The 23,126-nt window shown below is 35.6% G+C and overlaps 1 protein-coding gene across 4 annotated transcripts in view; it reads right to left on the reverse strand.

Annotated features, from left to right (window-relative positions):
* The window catches only part of LOC139696265 (serine/arginine repetitive matrix protein 1-like), a 50,444-nt gene that overhangs the window by 27,205 nt on the left and 113 nt on the right, over positions 1-23,126 (reverse strand). For 2 of the 4 annotated variants that reach the window (XM_071594956.1, XM_071594954.1), the window contains exons 2-5: positions 22,341-22,582; positions 18,144-18,560; positions 15,513-15,713; positions 13,909-14,144 (exon numbers count right to left, since the gene is read on the reverse strand). In XM_071594956.1, coding sequence (XP_071451057.1) covers positions 13,909-14,144; positions 15,513-15,713; positions 18,144-18,560; positions 22,341-22,555 — 1,069 coding nt within the window. In that variant the 5' untranslated portion in view covers positions 22,556-22,582. Of the gene's footprint in view, positions 1-8,309; positions 8,448-13,908; positions 14,145-15,512; positions 15,714-18,143; positions 18,561-22,340; positions 22,583-23,126 lie in introns of all 4 variants that reach the window. The other 2 variants (XM_071594953.1, XM_071594955.1) reach the window with 2 other exon arrangements.

The following is a 23,126-nucleotide window of genomic DNA, read 5'->3' on the forward strand; positions in this document are numbered from 1 at the left end:
CTTTTTTGAATTGTGCCGAAATTTCTATTCCAGTACCCCTTACCCATAAGTTTCTCCAGAGCCCGCTAGTACTTCTTTCTCGTCGTCCATTCGAATGCTTCAACACTATTATTTCCTAAACTCTCTTCCCTTTATCTCCCTCTTGAATCTGACATTTAACTTCATTGGCACTAAATTATTATCTGAATCTGCATTCACAGCTGGGAAACTACAAAATAATCATGCTGTTCCAAAATCTGTGTCTAAACATAATATGTTCAAACTGATATTGCTCTCAATCCTTGTGCATATTCCAAGAATATCTATGCCTACTGTGATGTTTAATCTAATTTTCATTATGATAAAACCCTGTCTCCTGCAAAAACAACAACTCCTACCCAGCTGATAGCCATTCCTTGATCATGAACCGTAGTCTCTTGACTCATTGCCATCCTTTCCATACGGCCACATTCCAGTCTCTCATCACTATATCCCCAAGAATACCCAGTAGTATGTCCTGTAACTGATTGTATACCCAATCACCTCCTTTCTCCTTATGATTGCTTGGTCGCATGTAGACCTGAAAAACGACAAAGCTCGTTGGTTTCACTTTTGCTTTAACTAATAATATTAAATTATTTGCCTGATCGTTTGCTATGCTTCTTCCTTTCTTTTTGTTCTATATTGCCATCCCTCACTTGCTCGCTTTCCCTTCATTGCAGACACATTGACATAACTATTAATAGAGTCAATCCTTGCTATCCATTCGACCCACCACATTAAGCCCTAAAATATATCTCACCTCCCCAAATCTCACTTACTATTTTCTAATTTCCCTGTCCTCAACATTGTTCTACCATTGTATTTGGTTTTCACTTTCAGAATTTTGAAGTAAAACAGTAACATTCATATTACATACTGACATATTGGCAATATCTCATGCATTTCCTCTCCTAAAATTGCTACTATATCAGAAGAACAACAATATTCAGGAACCCTGTCTTCATATTGCATCATTCATTCCAGAAGTAACACCTAATTCACAAATAATAATTCTTGATGACATTGTTTTTTAACCTAAAATTTCATTACTCAATGAACTATCAAAGGGCTTGGAACTTAATTCAACCAAATATTACAGCTGTGATGGATAGCTAACAATTTCTATTTTCTTAAGTTTCAAAAGATGGCGACTGCTTCAAGCCACAATGATACATTTTACACGTACTCTTGTGCTTCCTGCTCACAAAAAATGTTCACCAAAAATTAATGACAACTTTCTAACAGTTTAAAAGTCATTATACTGTGATAATCCTCCAAGCGCTGTCAGAAAACAAGTATCTGCTTTGGATTTCTCCAAGGTTTTATTTTATCCTGCTTCTTTAAGTAACTTATTATGCTGTCGTTTTCGGATTTTGTTATCATTATCTTCCCATTAATAGTTCTATTACTCATTCGTCAACAATCTATGCTCAACCTAAAACATTATAGTTTCACACTTTGATACCCACAATTGCAGTTTGGGAATGTGTTTTATGACATCCTGGTCATATTTCCATTAAATACTAACAGCTCATATTCACTTATAAATTAGCACACTAATGATGAAAGCAGATGTGTGCAAGCATATGTCACAATTGGTTGTCATTCATCATTTTGTTGACCTATATTCATTAGGCTTTATCATAAAATGCCAGAACTGTGCACTAAATCCAAACTTCTATTATTGAAGAACCACAGATGCTAAAACTCACAAAACTGACTGTATTTCATTCATTCAAGATTGAAGTTTCTACTGATATCATATGTCATATACTCTCCTCCTTCCTGCTACTTAGTATTCATGTGGTTTACATGAAATAAAGAATCAATTTTGATCACAGAAAACAAACTGTTAACTCAACCAAAATACTACACAAATTTGGATGAAATCAAAAATAAACCCACTCGATAAATATGCATTCGTATAATGCCAATAAAAATCCTCCCTGCTTTCCATTCACAAAAAATTCCCAGAATTTTACGCAAAAACTTGTGCTTGGGATTAAAAACTTAAGTTCATGTCATACTTAAGTATATGAGCACAATAATTACCTATACACATGGTTGCACGATAAAATTCATCAAAATATCAATTATCTCATTATCTTTCAATTGAAAATGAAATTTGAAATGGCTACTGAAGCCTGAAAATTCAATGACTGACAAACAATGAAAATACTGAATCACATTCATGGCATGCATCATTTCTCACTTTAAATGAATACAGGAGAAGCTGTCCCACACAGCCAATAGCAGGGTTTTGAACACTTTCTCTATCACAGACAAACACCACATCAATCAATCTGCAACAGAAATAAGGAAGTAACTATTTCCCATGATATTTTACAGAAAGTGAGCTATTTTAACAGCATTTGCTTTTCCCTAGCCAACTGAAAATACTACACAGTAAAAAAACCAGAGAATGATTCTTTGGGTGCTCCGACAACTTGGGTTCATTTCACACACCATAAACATGCCATACAAGGAGAACAACAACATTATTCACATTCCATAGAGAATTTGAACCAAAAATGTATGGATTAGCTGGAAAGCTTGAGCATGCTTGACACACTGGCTAATCTCAGAATATTGCTGTAACAAAGTGAAGCAAAAAAAAAAAAAAACCAGGAGCTGATCACCACTTCTTCAAGTGTACTTTTGTAATTGCGTGTTAATGAAAAGAGTTCCGTCAGCTTTCTGTGATGATCAACATGGTTCTTATGACACGAGGACATCAGAACAGCTATGACATCAATACATATATTCCACCATTCAGAACTAACCAAACATCTGATATACAATACTGGACATAATGTGTGCTTCTGACCATGATATTTTTCTTTCGTGCAGTGATGGATTTTAAGCCACTTCCAAACATAAAATAAAATGTATACCTTCACTTTTACACTGTTGAAATGCGAATGCGCCTTTGATTAAAGATAGTACTTCCAGCAATCTACATTTCATTCATTCCCATCAGAAATTCCATTCACCGATGACTGCAACATAGAGCATTATTAATAGTCAATCATTATTACCATGTAACCACAGTTTGAGACAGAGATTTCTCAGGAATCATTAGAAAATCCACCATGTATGAAAGAAACATGACAAAGAGATCCTCCAGGCATAAGTTTTTCCATTCCAACCTATTGGAGTTATAAAACATGTCTCATCATCAAATTCTTAGGTGATTATTATAGCTTTCAACTGCTACTTTCACAGTATCCCACAATGAAAAACCTTAGCATAGCTATGCTATTTAAGCCGATAGTCACCATTTAGCTGGACTGCAAACAGTACGGCATAAAAACGGCTGTCATTAATGAAATATAAAATTGGCTTGGACCACCGCCATAAAAATATTTTCTTTCAGCTTTCATAAAAATAACAGATTGGTTTAATAGTCTTTCGATTTCCATCTCTCATAAATCTATTCAACAAAGAAAAAAACACAAAAGTTTTAAATCAATAAGAAAACATGTCATCCACCAGTTCATTAATGCCCTGCAAACAATTTCTGTCAACAATTTTCTTACCTAACAAGGTTTACCACTAAATAAAGATTCCTAAAGAACCTACAACCATTCCGCAACTTGTTGCTGCAAATGTGTTAAAATTCTGACGATTCAGTATTTATTTTTTGTCACCACAGCTAATGTTAAGTATTTGGTAGCATTGCTAAGTAGTGATTCTCACTAATTAGGCACAGGCATTGCAGAATTCACTTTTGCACTAGGATTTTTCTTAATAAAGAAAATCAGATCTCCATATCAAGAATCAGAAACACTTTTAGAGCATGCGGTGAAGAGTGAAATGGTAGGCAAGTTATCACTTCGAGCTTCATTAATTTCTACACAGAGTCACAAAAGCATCCATCAGTAACAAAAACAGACTCACTACCTGTAAGTTGTTTTCAAGAACATTTTATCCTGAATTCTGCTTTTGATTGGCAGAAAAATCACTTCATTATTTGAAATATTGAATTTCCTCAGTTATGCTATAAGTTCCTCAGCTATGGTTCACAAATCTGTTAACATGACTGAAAGCAAATTCAAATATGCCTTAAAATAGGCATTTTAATCACAACTGTGAAGTGATAAAAATCACATTGAACACAACGCTGAAATCCATGGCAAAAACAGGTTGGTCTGGATAGATGAATTCGTTTTTCACAGTTTATTCTTCAATCCCTACCCATGGACTACAACCATGACATGGTGGAAAGGCTATTGTTTTCAAACGAATCCTCGAGCTGTGCTGGCGGGAGCACTGGGTTTTGATTCACGTAAGGTCACCCATGTCAGGTAGGTTGATGGGTAGGGGCCAGACGATAGGTATTTTGCGCAGTGTCTGTTCCTCAGTGAGGTGACCGTTTGAGTGATGGTGTAACATTTAAAACACAATTGAGGATGACAACAGGAAACCACTTCAATTATCCCATGAAACAATCATGGACACAGAATATGGAGTATGAGTATGCAACTACAGGACTTAGCCTGCTGAGCTATGTGCTAAGCCTGGCAGTGGGAGAGGCAATGCTTTTGTGATTGGGAGGGAAGGAAACCATGGATTTTGGACAAAATGACTAGGAAGACAGATGAAATAAGGAAACAGAAGAATGTAAACACAGAGTTAGGAAGGAAGTATACAGAGTTAATAAAACAAACCGAGGAGGGAAAATAACAGCAAAAGAAGATGCAGTTCGAGGATATGGAAAGTTTACAAAAGAAGGGTGATATTGGTGGATGTTAAAGAAGGTGTAAACACTGCCATGAAATAAGATGGGGAAATCTATGTAAACATTCAAACATAACTCAAAGAAAATTAGTGATTAAACCCAGAAATATTCAAGATGGACGGAAGGAATACATAGAACAACTACTGAATGGCAGAAAATACGAGTTGATTGGAGGGATAAGAGACATCTGAAATCTCGGGAAGTCTCAGACTGCTAATGTGAGAGAGGCAGGGGGGGGGGATTTGGGATGAGCAGTGCTAGAGAGAGGGAAAAGACAAGCGTCCATTTTGACCTGTGCTTTTCAACGTATATGTGGAGGAAATGGTTAAAGAGAGATGGGTAGAAGTGGAGATAAGAATGAAAATCAGAGAACAATTCTTAAAATCAGCTAGGTTTCCAAATGATAAAGCTTTTTGACCAGCCAGGCAAGAGGCTGTAAGCATTGCTGAGGGCATTGGAAAGTCAATGCAACTATATGAAAATGACTAAATAACATAAAGGTTATCTGGTTTTTGAGAAATAGAAAAAGATAAGTTAAATATTCAAATTGGAGATCATAAATTAGAGCAGGTTGAACGTTTTACTTATCTGCGAAGTGTTTTGGACCAAAATGTTCAATGAAGAATTGCATTTATCAAAGAGGCTATCACAAAATTAAGGAGATAGATGACAGGGATGTGGAGAAAAGCCTTGTTGAAGCTTCAACATGGAGTGTGGCTTTAATGGAGTGGAAACATGGCTATTAAGGCAAGATGATAGGCATGGACTGGAGGTTTTTGAAATGAGAGTGTGGAGAAGGTGAAATGGACAGAAAGGAAAATATAAAAGAAAGTACTATACATGACAGGAGAATAGGGGATTGGCAGACGTGATTGTGGGGAGATTTTTGAGAGAGACAAGAAATATGGATGCAGAGCATTCTGATTGGCAAGGGAGTGCTGAAGACTGTGATAGAGGGGGGAATGTTAAGCAGGCAAGGAATGAATAGAAGGATAGAACTGATAGACAGAATGAAGGGAAGAAGTAAGAATGCAGTATTGAAATTAAGGAGAGGCTCACTGTAGGTTCGGATGCCAGGTTGTATTGCAAGAGATCAAGGGTTCCATTGTGTAGTCTTCCTCCATTCATATATAAACACATAGCACACCCAATAATAGTTTCTGATATTTATTATGCCAGCAGAGAGCTCTATTGGATAGGCTACTCTTGTCCTTCCAAGGCGCATCATCTTATGCTGGTCTCTAAACAATGACACTTTCACTTCTTGATGCACTTTTTGAGGACTCTTGAGACTTCCAACATTATTATCAAATTTCAAATAATTTGCAAGTTGGATCCATTTTCAGTGCATATCTTCTTGTAACTTCATTTGTATAAATTTTACCTTTGAATGCAAGTTCAATTTTTATGAATATTTTTTCATCACTACCAGCAATTTAAAAATCAGTTTAAAAGCTCTTCAGTTCCTTCTAACATTTTTTTTGCAATTTTCTATTCAAAATTTCACTTATTTTCTGTCCACATTCAAAGTAAAAGTTTATCTTTCTTGAATAGTTTGCAGTACCAGATGCAGCAGCATTGAACTACACAGCACATTTTCTTCTGCCGGAAAATGTTGAGAAATTGCACCTCTTCTTCACAAGCATTGATTTGAGGCACACAGGAATTATATGAATTGCTGTAAAATATAACGCAGAAAATTTTACAATCGAGAGGTAAAATTTTCATTATCAATAATGCACACTCAGTTTAGTAATTACTTTTAAAATTTTTCCACTTTAGCTCTTAATTTTCAATTTTGAGAACTTTCTTTGCAGGTCTTGCACAATGGATCCTTTAACACTCTCCCATGCCAAAGTAATTGTCAAGGAATTTGTCACTTTTTTCTCTACTCACATAAACTCTGAAGAAAATTTTCATCTTTCTCCAATTCCTTTCAAAGTCTCTATCCCTAAATATCCACAGGTAATCTTTGCCAGTTAGGATATGTCCACATAACTTTTAAATTTGAGATCTGAGGTTCTTGTACAATAGATCTTAGACCACTTTCACATTCACAAGCTGAACACACTTGATGCATGACAATCTAGCATTCATTTCTCAAGGGATTGACCAACTTACTTCATGAACCATGACGTTGCTGATATATACAAGCAACTGCCTAATTATATTTTATTAATATCTGGTGTATCAATTTGTTGCTTTTGCGGCGCATTAGAAGCACCAACACAACAATTTCATGACTTCAGTCATGCCCCAAAAGGGGATTGATACAGTCTATCAGCCAGCTTCCATAATGTTTAGCTTCGTCAAAGATAAATACATTTAAGTCGGATAACAGGCTATTCACTTTGGAATGAAGATTAACCTAAGGTGAAATATATAAATCTTCTAACCTTAACCACCAACACATTTCGAATACTGATGCTTGACTACCACACAGAAGTTCTTAATGGTATTTTTATTTAAAAAATGACTTCCTTTTACTGCCGAGTTCACCTGGAAATAAGCAAAATTCTCCATTTGCCAATTCCTCCGATACTTTACAAACAACACTTCATTTCTTGCTGATTCACTCTCACAGGAATCATTACTTCTCTTGGACAATTCATAGAGGATAAATCTTCAAGGAAATCTTATAAACACTGATAGTTTTCCATTGTCCACATTCCATCCAATAGCATTCTAGAGTCACAATCACATTAAAATAATGCCTTTTCAATATTTTCATGAAAATTTGGCAAATACTTCATCTCTAGATGAAATTCGCAGCACCAGACAAAAAAGAACACACACTGCCATAGAAGTGCACTTATTTTGATTTGCGTGGTCGATAAACACCACTTGCACAGCATTTCTAATTATCGGAATTAATGCAGTAGTGAATGTCTCTGCATTCGGTTAATTAAATTATGTAACTGGCCGAAAAGGCTGACTCCATGAATTAACTCATCGACAAACAATCTATCAACTATCCTGCTGGCCATTAGGCAAAGTAAATAAAGTTGAAACATTTTATCATGAGCAGAGATACATAATTTAGGTCTCCATGCACTCAAATGTTCCTAGATCTATTAAACTGTGTTTTCAGCAACTCTGTGTTTCGTTCATCCGTTTGCAAGGTCAAACTGGCTTGAAATATTTCATCCAAGTTTCTACGAAAGCCCCTGGTTGTTACAAATCAAACATGCATTAAAGGGACTGTTGGCCATCAAGAAATCACTTTCCGTTACTTGCATTGCACATGTTTCGCTGATTTTGAATAATGCTGTATAAACTTCCATATTCATCCACACCTTTCCAGAATAAAGAACTATAGCCTGGAAAACTTATCCATTGAAAATGATAAGTTGTACATCAAGCCATTTTTACACAAATAACACTTTCAAATCAAACAATTAGTAATTGTTTTGCAGCTAACAAAAATGTTCCCTCGGTGAAAGAAATTGGATGTTGCTTAGAAATCACCCTTTAACAGTGGTCCAGCTTCTTCAAAACCAGTGAAATATCATAAAATTGATAAAAAACATTAAATCAGAAGTCTTACATCTGTTAAAGGGCAAATTCCTGGGGCCCTGGTTCATATCCATTGAGCATAGAGGCTCATCTATATCCTCATTGACATCATGAAAGGGCACCATTCGATACCAATCACCCAGCCTACTTAGGCCCGCCAATATCCCATCTGTGACACCAAAGGAAGAGGAGAGAGACATGAGAACAGAATCATAAAATGCAACATTAACCACTGTTTCTGGCAGTCGTACAAGGAATTAATGAAGGCACAGTGCTGCTGCATTTTAACATGCCTGGGGATGGAATGATCACCTGGTTATGCTAAATGAATGTTATCCTTCTCTCAAATACTAATAAAAGATTAAAATGATAAAATTATGTCTCCTTTAACAACATGGACTCCAATTACATCATGTTCCTGACTGAAGAAGCTTTTCCTTGTACGCAGGGAAATTTTCTACTCCATATTTGTACTGGCAGCAGTAATAATTGCTGCATTTGGCTTTTAGGTACCTAAGTCATGAAGGTAGAAGCACCACAATGAACAACACAATTTTCACTTTTCCATTAATCTCATCCATGGCAATGCATCACCCACAACCACTGGTGGATATGAACTTGTTTTCCTTCAACTGCCAAGTACAATATCCACCATGTCACATCAAAAAACCACATACGCTGGGATATTTTTACAATATACCTCCTTGGATTAAATAGACTTCATTGTTGTCCCGTTAAAGATTCTCAAGAGCTTCTACGATGAGAGTCTAATAAAATTGTTTGAATACACTCTTCACCTGCAAAAGTTTTTTCTTGATGCAGGCATGTTAATTTCTTGAATCATACGAAATCAATGGTTTTATCTTGTTTGATTTAATGCCTTTATGACCAAACCATATTCCACTCTCGACAATTACGAAAACTTCAAAATTCAAGTTTTCTCCTTTTGAAGTCACAGGAACACCACGTCTGCATGCTTGTTGGTCTTTTTAATTCACACAGAGACGATAAAAAGCACGTGTATCTTCCATGATGATGATCAATTACTTGCTCAATATAACACAGGCTACTGAATGAATTTCATCCATTCACTTTATCACTAGCACAACACATTTTATAGGCATAAAATCTTATGCATTTCACTCAATCATCAACTATTCTTGAGCATTTTCTGTGCAGTTCTACAGATAGCTGCTCAAGGCCTAGTCAGCACAATAATTTGTAGATGATGCCCTTCTTGCTGTTTCATGGAATCATACCACCAAAACATGTTACTCACAGTCAATGACTCATCACACTTCATTGCTGTTCGTCAACTCATTTACCTCACAAAACACAATTATGGCACAGAAGGAAGATGAAATGAAATCCTACAATTTAAATTTTAAACTCAGTCTAGAGAGTATACATTATCAATAAAATATATCCTTATTGAATTCATTGTAACCCATTTTACGAATCCCTGCATCTTATTTTAGAGATGCCCTCTTTAAAATAAGCCAACTAAAGTCACTCGAAAAGTTAATAAGTAAGAAGGGAAGCCACGTAAGAATTATTAAATACTCATAGCAGTCAATGACGATTTACATGACAAGACAGCCATATTTTTATTTTCACTTCAAGAGCTCATGGCTGCAAAACCACTACTAAATCACATACCAAATCAGCCGGAGCTTCCCTCAATCCAGTTCCACAATGGCAACATTTTCTTTTGCTTGAGTAGTTGAAAGGATGGCTGTACCCCCACACGTTTCCGAAACCGAATGATGTCAATGGCATACAAAGTCAACCACAGTGGTGTGGAAGTAGAAATAATAATTTGTAAAATTCAAGAAATCCCATACATTATCTCCCGCTTAAACTGATGAGGGTAGTTGTATTTCCTTTGAGCCCTCACCCTCCTCCCTCAACAACCTGCAGTTAAAAAAATAAGCATGAGCATCCTCGCGGGGTGTACACTTATGCTGTGATGAAACATTTACTATGAATGCTAGTTACACTTGACCGAAAGTAAACAATAATCATTCGAAAAAGCAGAATAAAATGATGACATTATTAGTAAGCTTTACTTAGGCAATGGATGGGAGGAGGGATGTTTTTTTTTCAAGCATGACAAATTGATCGATGAAAATTACTTAAATTTAATCAAACTGGAAACTATGCAAATTAAAATTGACCTATGCATTCCAGATTTCACACATTACATGACTTACCGATTTCTATTTTACACCGCTTCACAATGTAACCTTTAAGCTTTACTCCCATCGAATCACTCATTTGTGGCACACTTCATCATTTTTAAGAATTTTTACATTCTAGAATTAACTTCATGTTTATATATATGATGCACTTTTTATACAAAATATGTAAATAAAAACTTTATGATAGCATTCTGTCTTAAAGGCAATGAAATACAAAGGTGAGATAAATTAAAAACACTGGAAAAAATCTCCGGAACCCCACTTGCTTCAGCGGCAATGAATAAAATAACCCATCCTCCTTAAAGGTCTCAAAGGCAATGGACACTAATGATAATCCAGTTTGTGCATTGATAATTCTCCATTAAAGAAAATATAACTAAGATATTTTGTCACTATACACATGCAATATAAAGTCACATGCTTAGGTATGCTGATATATATATGCTGACACAGGTAACTGTAAATTTGCAATGAAAAATTGACTGCACTCGAGAATGATAGCTCAAAGACACCTACTTTAGTAAGAATGGTCTTTAGTTGAAAACTAAAATAACATTCTAAAGCAAATATTTATTATCATTCACACTTTCAGGCTTCACTTGGTGGAATTGTTTGATGTCCATATTAAATGAGTTCGTAATTTTCCACAGACTATATTTTTAGATAAAACATGTTTCACTGACTCGAAGCATCATCAGGTACAAGTTTGGTCCACATGCAGCAGTTGATATATATGGTTAGGACAGAGGAAAGGGAAGGGATGCATGCAAGAGGGAGAGGGAGGGTGGAAAGTTGAAGGCAAGGGTTGGGGTTTTTCAGGTAAGGGAAGGGAAAGCCGGTGGTGCATTGGTCATGACATGGCATTTGGTATGGTCAGGGGTGAGGGAGGAATAGGGGCAAATAGGTACATTAAACTTTTGGATTTGTTTTTCCTCAAGGTCAGTTCCTCGTAAAAGAGAGCGGAAGGATGACCGCATAATTGCTCATTACCAAGTATTATTTTGGGGTCTGCCAAGTGCCTTAGAATCTTGATTGGTTTAAGAGCATCCATTTTTAATCCTTTAACAAATTCCAAAGAAACTGTGGGAGATGCCACAACAGTAACTCTAGGAAGGATATGCTGCAAACTTGAACTTGATGATGCCGCAAGTCTGTGAAATGCATTGTACCTTAAAATAAGGTCTGAGGAAAATTACATTCCTTTAAAATGGACAATTATTTATTCTTCACTCTTTTAAATGCCTACTACGCTATACACACTGAATACACTTCTATTTCATACAGTCTCACTTCTTAACTCTGAGTTCAGTGACTGTACATGTCATACATAACAAGGTAACTTTTAAGTTTCACTTCATCAAATTTTATCTTGATGCCACCTTTTATCCTGATGATCTGGAAAAATATTACTCCTGCTTCTTCATTTTTAAGCAGAAATACCTTGCAAAGATTCATTTAACATTTGCATTCAATCGTGCAAGTTCCAAGACACCTATTTTACATTTTAATCTAACTCTTAACTTCTTGTTTCATTTCCATTTTAATGCAAAATTATCTTGTCTAGATTCAAGATTCATTCAACATTTTCATTTGAGTATGATAGACCAAAGACATCCACTTAGAATGATCTTTAGTAGAAAACATCATATTTGTTCTTCACTCTTTTAAATTCCTGTGCTGTACACAATGAATACAGTTCTAATTATTGCAGTATCCCTTCTTACCTCTGAGTTCAGAACATGTCATATCACAGGGTAACTTGAAAGTTTCACTGAATGAAGTATTATCTTGAGGATGGGGAGAAATGGAAAATATTACTCTTCCTTTAAATTCTTGCTCCCTCATTTTCATTTTTGATGCAAAAATATCTTAAAGAGATTCATTTAACATCTTCCTAAACACCCGATAAAATTATTTGTCTATTCTCTTTATTAACAGCCATTTTTTCATAATATTCCTTTAGCCAGGTGCTAAGGATTACTATTAATTGGTGTTAGACACCGAAGGTTTTTATAATCACTGCTTTTGGTACAAAAGAAATACAAGATTCTTCCAAGATGAGGAGTGAAATCATTTGCTTCTTTGCAGATGACATTTCAACACACTGCTAAGCACACATTGAGGACAGAGCTCAATTGAGCTACTATCTTCCTTCAACACCACTGGATGAATGAAATGGGAAATAAAAATGCCCTACCCTAAAACCTAAATTGTGTCAACTCCCTGTGCATAAATATAAAATAAAAAAGAACAACATGCACATTTCATTCCAGACATTACACCAATATTGCCGCAACACTGTGGGGGAAAAATCAGAACCATTTCAAGCAAATTGACACTAAAAAAATGTACACAAAAATCCTCTTGAAAAATTTCCACTTGGGAAAAACCTGGAATGAGCATGTGCTGTAAGAGCACCATAGCACCTTAAGGAAAGGTGTAATGGAGAATTACATCAACAAAACAATATACACAGCCAAAATCACATAAAATATACAAGGTTTGATATCAGGTTCAAGGGCAAGAATGGAATGTAGAAAAAGGAGAAAGGATGGTATGGAGCCCAGTGATTCTCCAAATTGACCATTTTCAAGAGACAAGTTGTTTCTCCCTTTACAAATAACCTGAGTCTGAACTGAGATACTGTGACTAAAAATTTATAAAACCAAATGATATTCAATTTTAAAAATTAGATTCCTCAAGCTCAAGAAAATCTCAACATGTTGGCTTGCGCATAACACCCACAAAACAATATTAGGGGATTAAGTTTGAAGGCGACATCAACACCATTAAATATGAAAGAATAATGCAATTAGGAATAATGGGCTCCATGACTTCAAAGGCAATTAACCTTTTAACGTAATGATAGTAAATATATTCTTCTACTCTGTCAAAAGGGGTTAATATGGACAGCACAAACTGGAAATTAGTACACAGATACCTTTTCTGGTTACAGAAACAAACCTGGAAACTAATGGGCAAATTGTTAAGAAATCAGTTTAAAGGAAGTGAATTAATAAAGAAAGGTAAAGTGTTATTTTGAGAAGTAAACTTAAAGGAAATGGACATCGCACAACAATCAAATGACTGGATTAATTTAGAACATATCATAGTCAATAGCGTCACTTACACTTGAACACTGATATCGGAACCACTCCAATTAAATTTAGAAAAATCTAGAAAGCCTGCACACAACAGATTTAATAAAAAATATGCTCCCAATTGAAACACTTTTTGATATCTTAAAAGAGCAAACTGAAACAGGCCATTGACTTGAAAATATTTATATTAAAATCAGTACGATCAATTAATTATGACCCACATCAACTGGACCAGCCAGTGACAATCAGTCATTATGATGGGATTTTATTTTTCTACTGGCATCATTCTAGGAAGCCAGAAAGGGAGATAACACGGATGCAACCCTACCTGGACGCCGCACCACAGTAATATCTTCTGGTTTTACAATTTGCCTATTGATGTGTGGCTCATTGACTTTAGGTGAATCCCTAGGCCGCTTAAGGAAAATCCCTACTTGGATTTTCTTCAGTTTTCTTTCATTGAAACGAGCAGATTCAGTCTTATCAGGGCCTCTGTAAAGGGGCCTACCAGCTCCAGCATCACTATTTCCACCACTATAACGTACAACTGAGTCAGATATATACCTGAAAAAAATTAAGAACATTAAAGTAAGTTCTTGCAAGCACATAATCATCATGAATGTTTAAATACACACACATTTTAACACACATATCCACCAAATGGTGAACACACATTCATTCACATGGATATAGATATAATAACAGGGATAGGGACACCAAGGACAAACACAGGGATGGCGGGGAAGATGGAATCGAGGAGATCATAAGCATTGAAAAGTTTCCTTGACCGTGACTCAAATCATGGATCTTTTGAATGGTCGTGCCAATGCCAGTAACTATCCTTTGACATGTGTTCCTATCCCTTTTACCTATACCCATTGAATGACTGTATACACACACACATATATACACTTTCAAACAAACTATATATATACAAACAAACACACAGAGGATCAGTACAGCAAGTTGAAGATCCGTGATTTGAGTTCTGGCCAAGGAAACATATTTATGATTGTCATCCCCTCCATTTCACCTCCCCCACCAATCCTGTGTTTGTCTTTTCTGTGTTTTTATTCTGTTTCCTTATATCTGTACCCATGCGAATGAATCTTAATGCACATGCACAATAGCTATCAGCTGTTTATTTGCTTGCCTTACCAGCACCAGTGATTAACAATGGCTGCCGCATTAAACAAGCTCACATAGTTGAAAATATCAATTCAAATTGGAATACTTTTATTCGACCCCTTTGTATTCCAGACCTCATTTCTAGTGACTTTGTCCTTTTCCAATAAAAGAATAGAATTAGCTCTGTTTGAGGAGAGTAAACTGGATGAAATCTAAGATGACATATTAAAAAGGTTTGAAAGAGTTTGTTCCTAGACAAAACAATGGAGACAATAGTAAAATAGAATTGGAAACTTCTTTCTTTCCTTTACTTTCCTATTTTTATGAATTACTGGCCATTACTTTCTAAATACACCTAATATTAGCTAAAAAAAATAGCAAGCCCATTGAGACATTGATTTGACACATTATGTATGGAGGTGTTTATTCTTGGGTGACTATGGTATCCTATGCATTTTCAGATTGCATATCTATTCAAAAGTCTCCCCAAAATGTGGTACTTACTGTGCTTTATTCTGATCCATAAGAGGAAATTGGGACTAATAAGAGCATCCATCAGGTATTTTCAAATATTTTCTAATACCATCATCTTTCCATAAACCATTCATAGCTTTATCTTTAATGACTATTATTTATGATATTATTATTTCTATTCTAATGACTACCTCATGAATGACCATTAATGCTTGAAAATACCATTGCTACATTTAGAAAAACTGAAACTGAGGTCTTTACATTTGGTGGTAAACTCATCAAGGTCAAGATTGGGCAAAAATAATATCTAGGAAAAGGAAAATGAATTACCTTTTTGTAGTATTTTCATGCCTTCTTGGAGAAGAGATAAAATTTCTATTAACTGATACAGTCTGTCCAGATGGTCTCCCTACAGAATATAAACTCCCATCTGAACTGGAGCTACGTTCAAAGTTACGATCATTATCTCTCACTTTGTAATGGGGCGACGATTGGGAGCGATGAACTTTGTCCCTTACTGGACTCTTTTCTCTGAAAAATATAATAAACTTCACTTAAAACAAATTTCACACAAAAAACATCCAAATTATTCTAATTATATGTTAATGGTGCACCCCTTTCAGCTGAAATCTATTTTGTTAAACAGTCAAAACCTCTCCTAATGTGGCAGCAATTTCTATTACTAGGGGTAAAGAGGTCAGCCTATTAGACAAGAGATTACTTTTGGTCGGTTTTCCTGTTTCATTACACGCAAATTTTCCTTGGGTGCCAGTCAGCTAGCCCCTTTGAATTCAAAGACCTAAAAACACAGGGAGGAATATTCTCACAGCTTATTCTGTTGGCTGAAACAGTTTCACAACTCATCAGCACAATATTTAGGTGTTACCTGAAGATTATCCTGATGTGCTGAACCCATGTGTGCCAAGATAAATTGGGTGAATAGTTCAGTGATTGCCTTGTTTCTTCTTATTGAAAGACTTGCAGAGAGTACAAGGAACAATGACCAGAAAGACAAGACTGCCATGGTTTTTTTCTTTTACACTTCATTTCTTACTTCATACTCACTATTGCCCAAAAACCATTCCTATCTACACACAAATTCCCAGCCTTATTCATTCAACTGTCCCAGGTATTAAAACCACTGCAGCCAATCAAGGTGAGTAGAGCAATTATTCTTGTTTGCCATTCATGTTCATTGTTCACTCTACCCCATACAAATCCCACAGTTGCAGTCAATTCAGCTAATTATTCTCATATTCCTAACACACACAATTCATTATATCTATTCTCCTGTTCAGCTATGGAAATGACCAACATTATCAATAAATTCCTTGACAAAGTTAATATTGGATTAGATGACATCCCGGGGATAGTCATAAAAAGGTAATTTCATATAATTAAAAATCAGCTGTTATTCTTAATTAATGAATCCCTAAAAATTGGAATTTTTGCAAGTCATCTTAAATCAGCCAAAAGAGTGCCAATATACAAAGGCAAAGGTTGCAAAGTGGCCATGCATTCTCATAGGCCCTGTTGAACTAGTTGGGGAAAATTTTGAAATAGTTTTCTATTGTTGTCTAGTATCATATCTTGAAACACACAACCTATTCTCCACATCTCAAAATTGGGTTGTAAAAAAACAAGGTCCACCACAACAGCCACATATCACATGGTGAATCAAATACTTCTAGGTTCAGATAACAGAACTGAAACTTTAGGATTACTTTTTGATTTTACTGAAGCTCTTGACTGCTTTCAATCGTCAGCTACTCTTGTATAAACTGAAACGCTATGGAATATGAGGCACATACTAAAAATGGATTGAATCATATCTAAGTGAATGGCATCAGCATATGGAGCTCTAAAGAAATGGCTCCAAATTTGTTTCTCCTGCAATAGAAGTAATACTGGGTGTTCCCAAGGGTTCTGTACTTGGCCCTATTTTACTTTTAATTTATATTAATACACCTGATGTGTCCTATATTTGTGTACATGTGAATATGCACCCAATCTCCTGACAAATAAATAAATTATTATTATTTATCCATACAGTCCACTGCCCTCGCGTGAACTAAATGCTATTAACTGTGTACCATTAATCATGTCAAATGAGTTACCTTATCAGGCAAGAGATTAGGGGATAAAAATACCACAGGACTTCAAGCATCTTCAAGTGGTTCACACATGCTCACAGAATAGAGATCTCCTGTGACAGGTGGTGCACATATTTAGATATGGATCCATATTCATATCTGATCAGATTATGGCTTAGTGATAAAATAAGACCAGAATTATTCACCGATGATGACATCTCAAGAGGATTGATTCACTTTATGGATTATGAAAGCAGACAATCCCAGGAAGTATACATGTAACAGGGCGTACAAGGACTACTTCCCACTCACTGTTGCAAAGGTAACATTGCCTTAATTGCCTCCTATTCTAGTGCCTCTTGTTAATTAGTTCAAAACATAAGAAATGTATACAAAACAACTCATTAATAATTGGATAAAGTGGGAAGTATTAACACAAATTAAGGAAAAATATTTACATATGACATAGAAATCGAGTAAATATGTATCTAAATACTGGTCCAAAAAGATTAAAAATCAGAAAAAAACACTTCCAGCCACCACATGGTATATTAGAAGATATGCATTGGTGGAAAAGGGTGACTTATTATCTGTATAGCAAAATAATGATGAGGTCCCTGCACTAAAAAGTAATCATCAGTTACTTCCGATAATTCCACTTAAAGGTTTTCTCTTCCAACTATTATTTTTGCTCACTGATAAACAAGAAATGACATTTTGTAAAATAAAACTCTCAACAACCATGAGAAATTAATTATCCACTATGTTACCAATACTTCCCAATAAGGTCAACTCAACAAAGGATGTAAGTATGCTAATTGCCTTAAACAACTCTGTACATTCTTCGAGGAACAAAAAAAATACAAACCTAAAATACTTCCTCCCAAGTTCTTGAGGGGACAGTCTTTTGGAAGTGCACGGCCTATCCATTTTGTTTCTTAGTCGCATATCATACCAATTAGCAACAGGAACTAAACAAGAAGATGCCGAGGATGAAGAAGATGAAGGAGACGGAGGATGTGGGCTGTACTTCCTTTTCAAGCCAGATGTTGATGGTTTCGCACTGAGTGACGGAGAATAGTAGGCCTGTTTCCCAGTCCTGGGTGCTATTCTCTTGGGAGAATGCTGGGGGTGTGGGCTGTACTTCCTTTTCAGTCCAGATGTTGATGGTTTCTCACTGAGTGGCGGAGAATAGTAGGCCTGTTTCCCAGTCCTGGGTACTATTCTCTTGGGAGAATGCTGAATTCCAGAGTACTGACTTTGCGGAAAACCCCCAGATGGTATACTATTGGACAAAGTTCAAAAGACATGCTGGATATTAAAAAAAAAACAAAAATGGTGGATATCATAATGAATGGCTCAAATATTTCCCTGCCTCTTCCTTGGTTTGGAATAATTCAAACAGCGGTGAAAAGCATGGTTGCCACTTGTCATTGATTTCAAGAGGCGCAGACATTTCCAGACCAAAAACCATGCTTTCTCCATACCTTTTCTCGACATATACTTTGTAAAATGAAGGCACTACATCTCAGTATGTATGCTTGAGCAATCTCCTTGTATGTAAATATACTATTCCAAACCTACCATGAAAATTGAAAAGTTAATTTGACCACATTTGTTGAAATATTTTGGGTAACAAATATTTGACAAATACTTGAGGAAAAATGTAGCAAATTTCCTTTCCTGTTTTAAGAATAAATTCTTACTATCAATAGTAATATTTATTCATTGTATACAAAAACTCAAGTAATTTGACAAAGTCAATCAGTCTATTTTCATGAAAACTCTCAACTTATTGCTGGCTCCACGTCTCCCGAGCAAGATTTTATGCTCTTAATATAGAGATAATGAGTTGAACTGTCGAATTCTATAGATGACACATGGATGTACCTCAGCAATCATTCCAACAAAGAAAAGAAAAGGTAAAACATCCAGTTAATTCTTAAGGTAACACAAAATAATAAAACAATGAATTGCTAAAATAAATTTCTTATGTACCCTTATGAAGCACCTTAATTTGTCATTCCTACTTACACATTGTTTCCCAGTGTTACCTTTCATCTATTATGTATCTTGAGATGAACACATTAAAAAAACTCTGAAGTAATCAAAGTTGTTTCCTCTAATTATATCCACTTGGCATACTGTCAACGATATGTATTACTGGCAATATATTATAGTGACTTCTATTCCCATGTAATTTTCAACATTCCCTTCTCAGGCTCTTGTAATGCATCTTTTGTTTCTCTATGCGACCCCCTTTAAGACACTATGCTTTCTACCTCCCTTATGCACATTTTTTTGCCATAATTACAAATATTAAGCATAATATTTTGAACCAACTAACTAATGACAGTTATCACTGTCACAATTGAAGTTCCACTGACCTACACCAATGTATCCAAGAACTAAAATCCACAATGCAATGATACTGTTCATAGTAATGATAGCCCGTCATAAGACACCAATGTGAGGTGTAAAAGGAATTTTCTAACTGGCCACAAGTTCCTCACAGATGATTTTAGAAGTGGAAGACATCAATCACAGCTGCCATGGTGAAGAAATTGGTTTGGAGCATTGATCTCATTAAACTGAAGAGCAATCATCCAAATGATCATGAATGATACATCTTAGGCAAGTTGTGGATTTTTATTCACAAGGAACTGCTCATGTCCAAAATGTCAGCACACTGTGTTCCATCGCTACAGACTCCATATCAGATGCAAACCTGGTGTGACCGGTGATTATAGTGATGTAGCGAAATTTTGTCACGTCTACCCCTTTCTCCCCATCTCACCCCAAGAGTCTTTTTCATATTCCAAGAACTCAAAAAACCACTACGGGATTGGAGATTTCACCACATAAATCACACCATCCAATAGGTTTTTGATGCTTATCTCCTGGGGTCTACAATGACTTGTCTTCGAAACGTCAAGAAACAATGAGAGAATGGTATAACTCTGGATGGTGACAATGAAGAGAAGTCTTAAGAGTGCCAAACAAAAATTAAGTTTCTATATTGATAATTTTTATGAAATAATCAAAAGTTCTCAATTCCCCCCATTACATCAGAGACATTAATAAGAATACCTAGATTAATTTTAACAGTGCCTTGGAAACTTCCTTTGTTTGGTTTCTTGCACCCAGAAAATACAAATTAAAAAAGTGATAATAGAGGAGAAATTCAGCAGTCACCTAGTTCTTATTATATGAAAAAAACCATTCCTATTAAGGAGTACTTATCAAACATGGTGTTCTATCCTAAAGACCTATGCACCTAATGATTACTAATCCATTATAGAGCGGAGGTAGAGAGGCAGAGTTTCATAGTAGACCACTAAACTTAATTAACACCGTGAATGGCTTTTCAATGCAATCAGATGTGATTTACAATTGGTCACCACCTTGCAGATTATGTACATTGAAAATTACTAATTTGAAAAAATTGCTAGTATAGTCAGTCATTCAAATGAAAAATGCACAAAAATCATTTTTCCTTCTACTACCCATTATCTATTTCATGGTAAAATGACATTAATTCTCCAAAATTCAAAACTTAATGCTCAATTGCCAGTTTTTTCTCATGTTCAATGATTGGAGGATTACTGCCCACCTGCTTGGAAGGGGAAAGGGACAATAACTTATGATATGAGAATAAATGATTAGAATGTCACGAACAACTTTTATTTACAAAGATGTATAAAATCACCCAGTGGGACTCCCAAGTAAGACCCCCAGAGCTTTTCAGCACTTCACAATAAGTGAAGTGCTGTAAGAACTCTAGACCAGCAGTTAACTCCAGGGGTATCATACATAGCTATAATTATCATGATAACCACAGGTGAGGTGATGCAGTTATTCTAAAATAAAACCATAAAACACTTCAGCATGGAAATGCTAAACCAACTAATAACTAACCAACTTGCTTTTGTAAGTAGCAATGAATTTTTCACTACTGAGCACTTCCAATATGATGTGGTCATACTATTTCAACATTGCCTTGGATGCAATAACAGAAAGCAAAAATATTTCCCTAATGCCATTCTCACTCTCAGAAAGAGTGTGATGATAACAAGACATTTTCTGGAAAGCCATCCAGACCAACCATAACATCCCAAATCCACCCACCAATTATTCATACTTTTACTCATGTTAATGAGTTTTATTGACTCCCAATGGTGAAGTTCCCCCACATTGTACTGTTGACCAAATTTCCTCTCCACTGAGCAATTATGGGTACTTTGCATTCATAGTAGTTGAAACAATTGAAACTCATTCCTATTAAGCATTTAAGAGCCATTAGAAAAGTGCTCAATCAAGGTATGCAGTAATATGTAAACATCATAGAAGAATAAGTGTTAAAGAACCTAAAAAAATCGTTTAATAGCATGTATTTGATATCCATTCATCTCTCTAATACTTAGCCTGCATAGACTATTAATCATCAAAGAATATTGAACTTCACCATCATTTAATTGATGTCACCATTGTTTAAATTTGGTGACTTTGCCAGTAACTTAAAAGATATTTCATTACTTGAAACATTGAAGTAAACTTGGTTTTCCTGCTTTCAAAATAACACAAGTTTCCAAGGTGCTATTGAATTGCAAAGGTATCATTGTCGCATGGTAATCATATCCTTTAAACGGATATGAAGATAAAAATACAAATTCTTTCACGAGAAGACTTTGGTATGATCTTAAACAGAAAGTACACCAAAACAACAACAAAATTAAACACCCAAAACTCTCAGCACTTTGTTTCATTTAACGCCTCCCTATGTATAACCTCCTAATATTTCTTTTATGCTGACTTTATTTCACCGAAGTCTTTAATATTGCATTTGTCTTTTGATGAGAATGAAACGAATAAACATTTTGCATGCCCATGCATAACACAAGTTGACAATGCTCTACAGTTTGCAAAATAATGAGCATTCACGGCCTGATGACGCCATGGGTTAGTTGAAGTTTAAGAAAGGCATAATTCAACATTAAACTTTGTAATTAACTGGCAAACAATGAGATACTAACCTAGGAGATAAAATAATCAAACATAGATTTACCTTCTCGGAGGGTGTCTTTTTTCGCTTCCACGACCTCTTCCAACACTGCCATCACTACTTCTTGCCCTACCACCTCTTGATAAAATCCTATGCCTTCCACCATCTGTTGGGGGCGTCCTGCCCCTTCTGGAGCTGCCATGCATTCCAAAACTGGGGGACCTGTTGGAAGCCCTTGACCGCGGCGAGTAACAACGGCTTGGGGAACGGGACGGCATTTATCAGGTGAAGATTACTACTAGATCCTGGAAATGAAATGCAACCTTATTAATGGCTATTTATTATTTCAAGTTGTTGTGAAATGCACTCGTTCGTAGGCTTTTACAATCGGTCAAAATTAAAACAATAAACCGAAAAATAACAATGATGTTAATGAGGACATTAGATACTTCACAAACTCAATAATGATTTTTTCCTTGCCCAAGCAAACATCTATCATTGAAAGTACTTACGAATATATTAATCGTCATTTTACTCGATACTTAATCAGGGTTTGTTCCTTTCCGCATAAAATTAGCATTATTACGAAATTTCATGCCGCTAGACGCCGTTTACCGGATAATTGAAATTTCCCAAAAACTAAACACCACCGACTACATGAAAAGCTTGTTTTTTCCTATTGATGCAGTCTAACGTTTAAATTTTCCATTTTTTGTAACAAATAAACGATCTCATTCGTGAGGAGCTCATATTGATTACCTCCGGTAAGTCCCATGCAAACAATATTTTTACCATAATAGGTTTTATTTGCCATAAACCACTACTTCAGCAGCTTAAATAGTATCAGAA

The sequence above is a fragment of the Hetaerina americana genome, unplaced genomic scaffold, assembly GCF_022747635.1.
Source record: "Hetaerina americana unplaced genomic scaffold, ioHetAmer1.1.p SCAF_7, whole genome shotgun sequence".
NCBI lineage: Eukaryota > Metazoa > Arthropoda > Insecta > Odonata > Calopterygidae > Hetaerina > Hetaerina americana.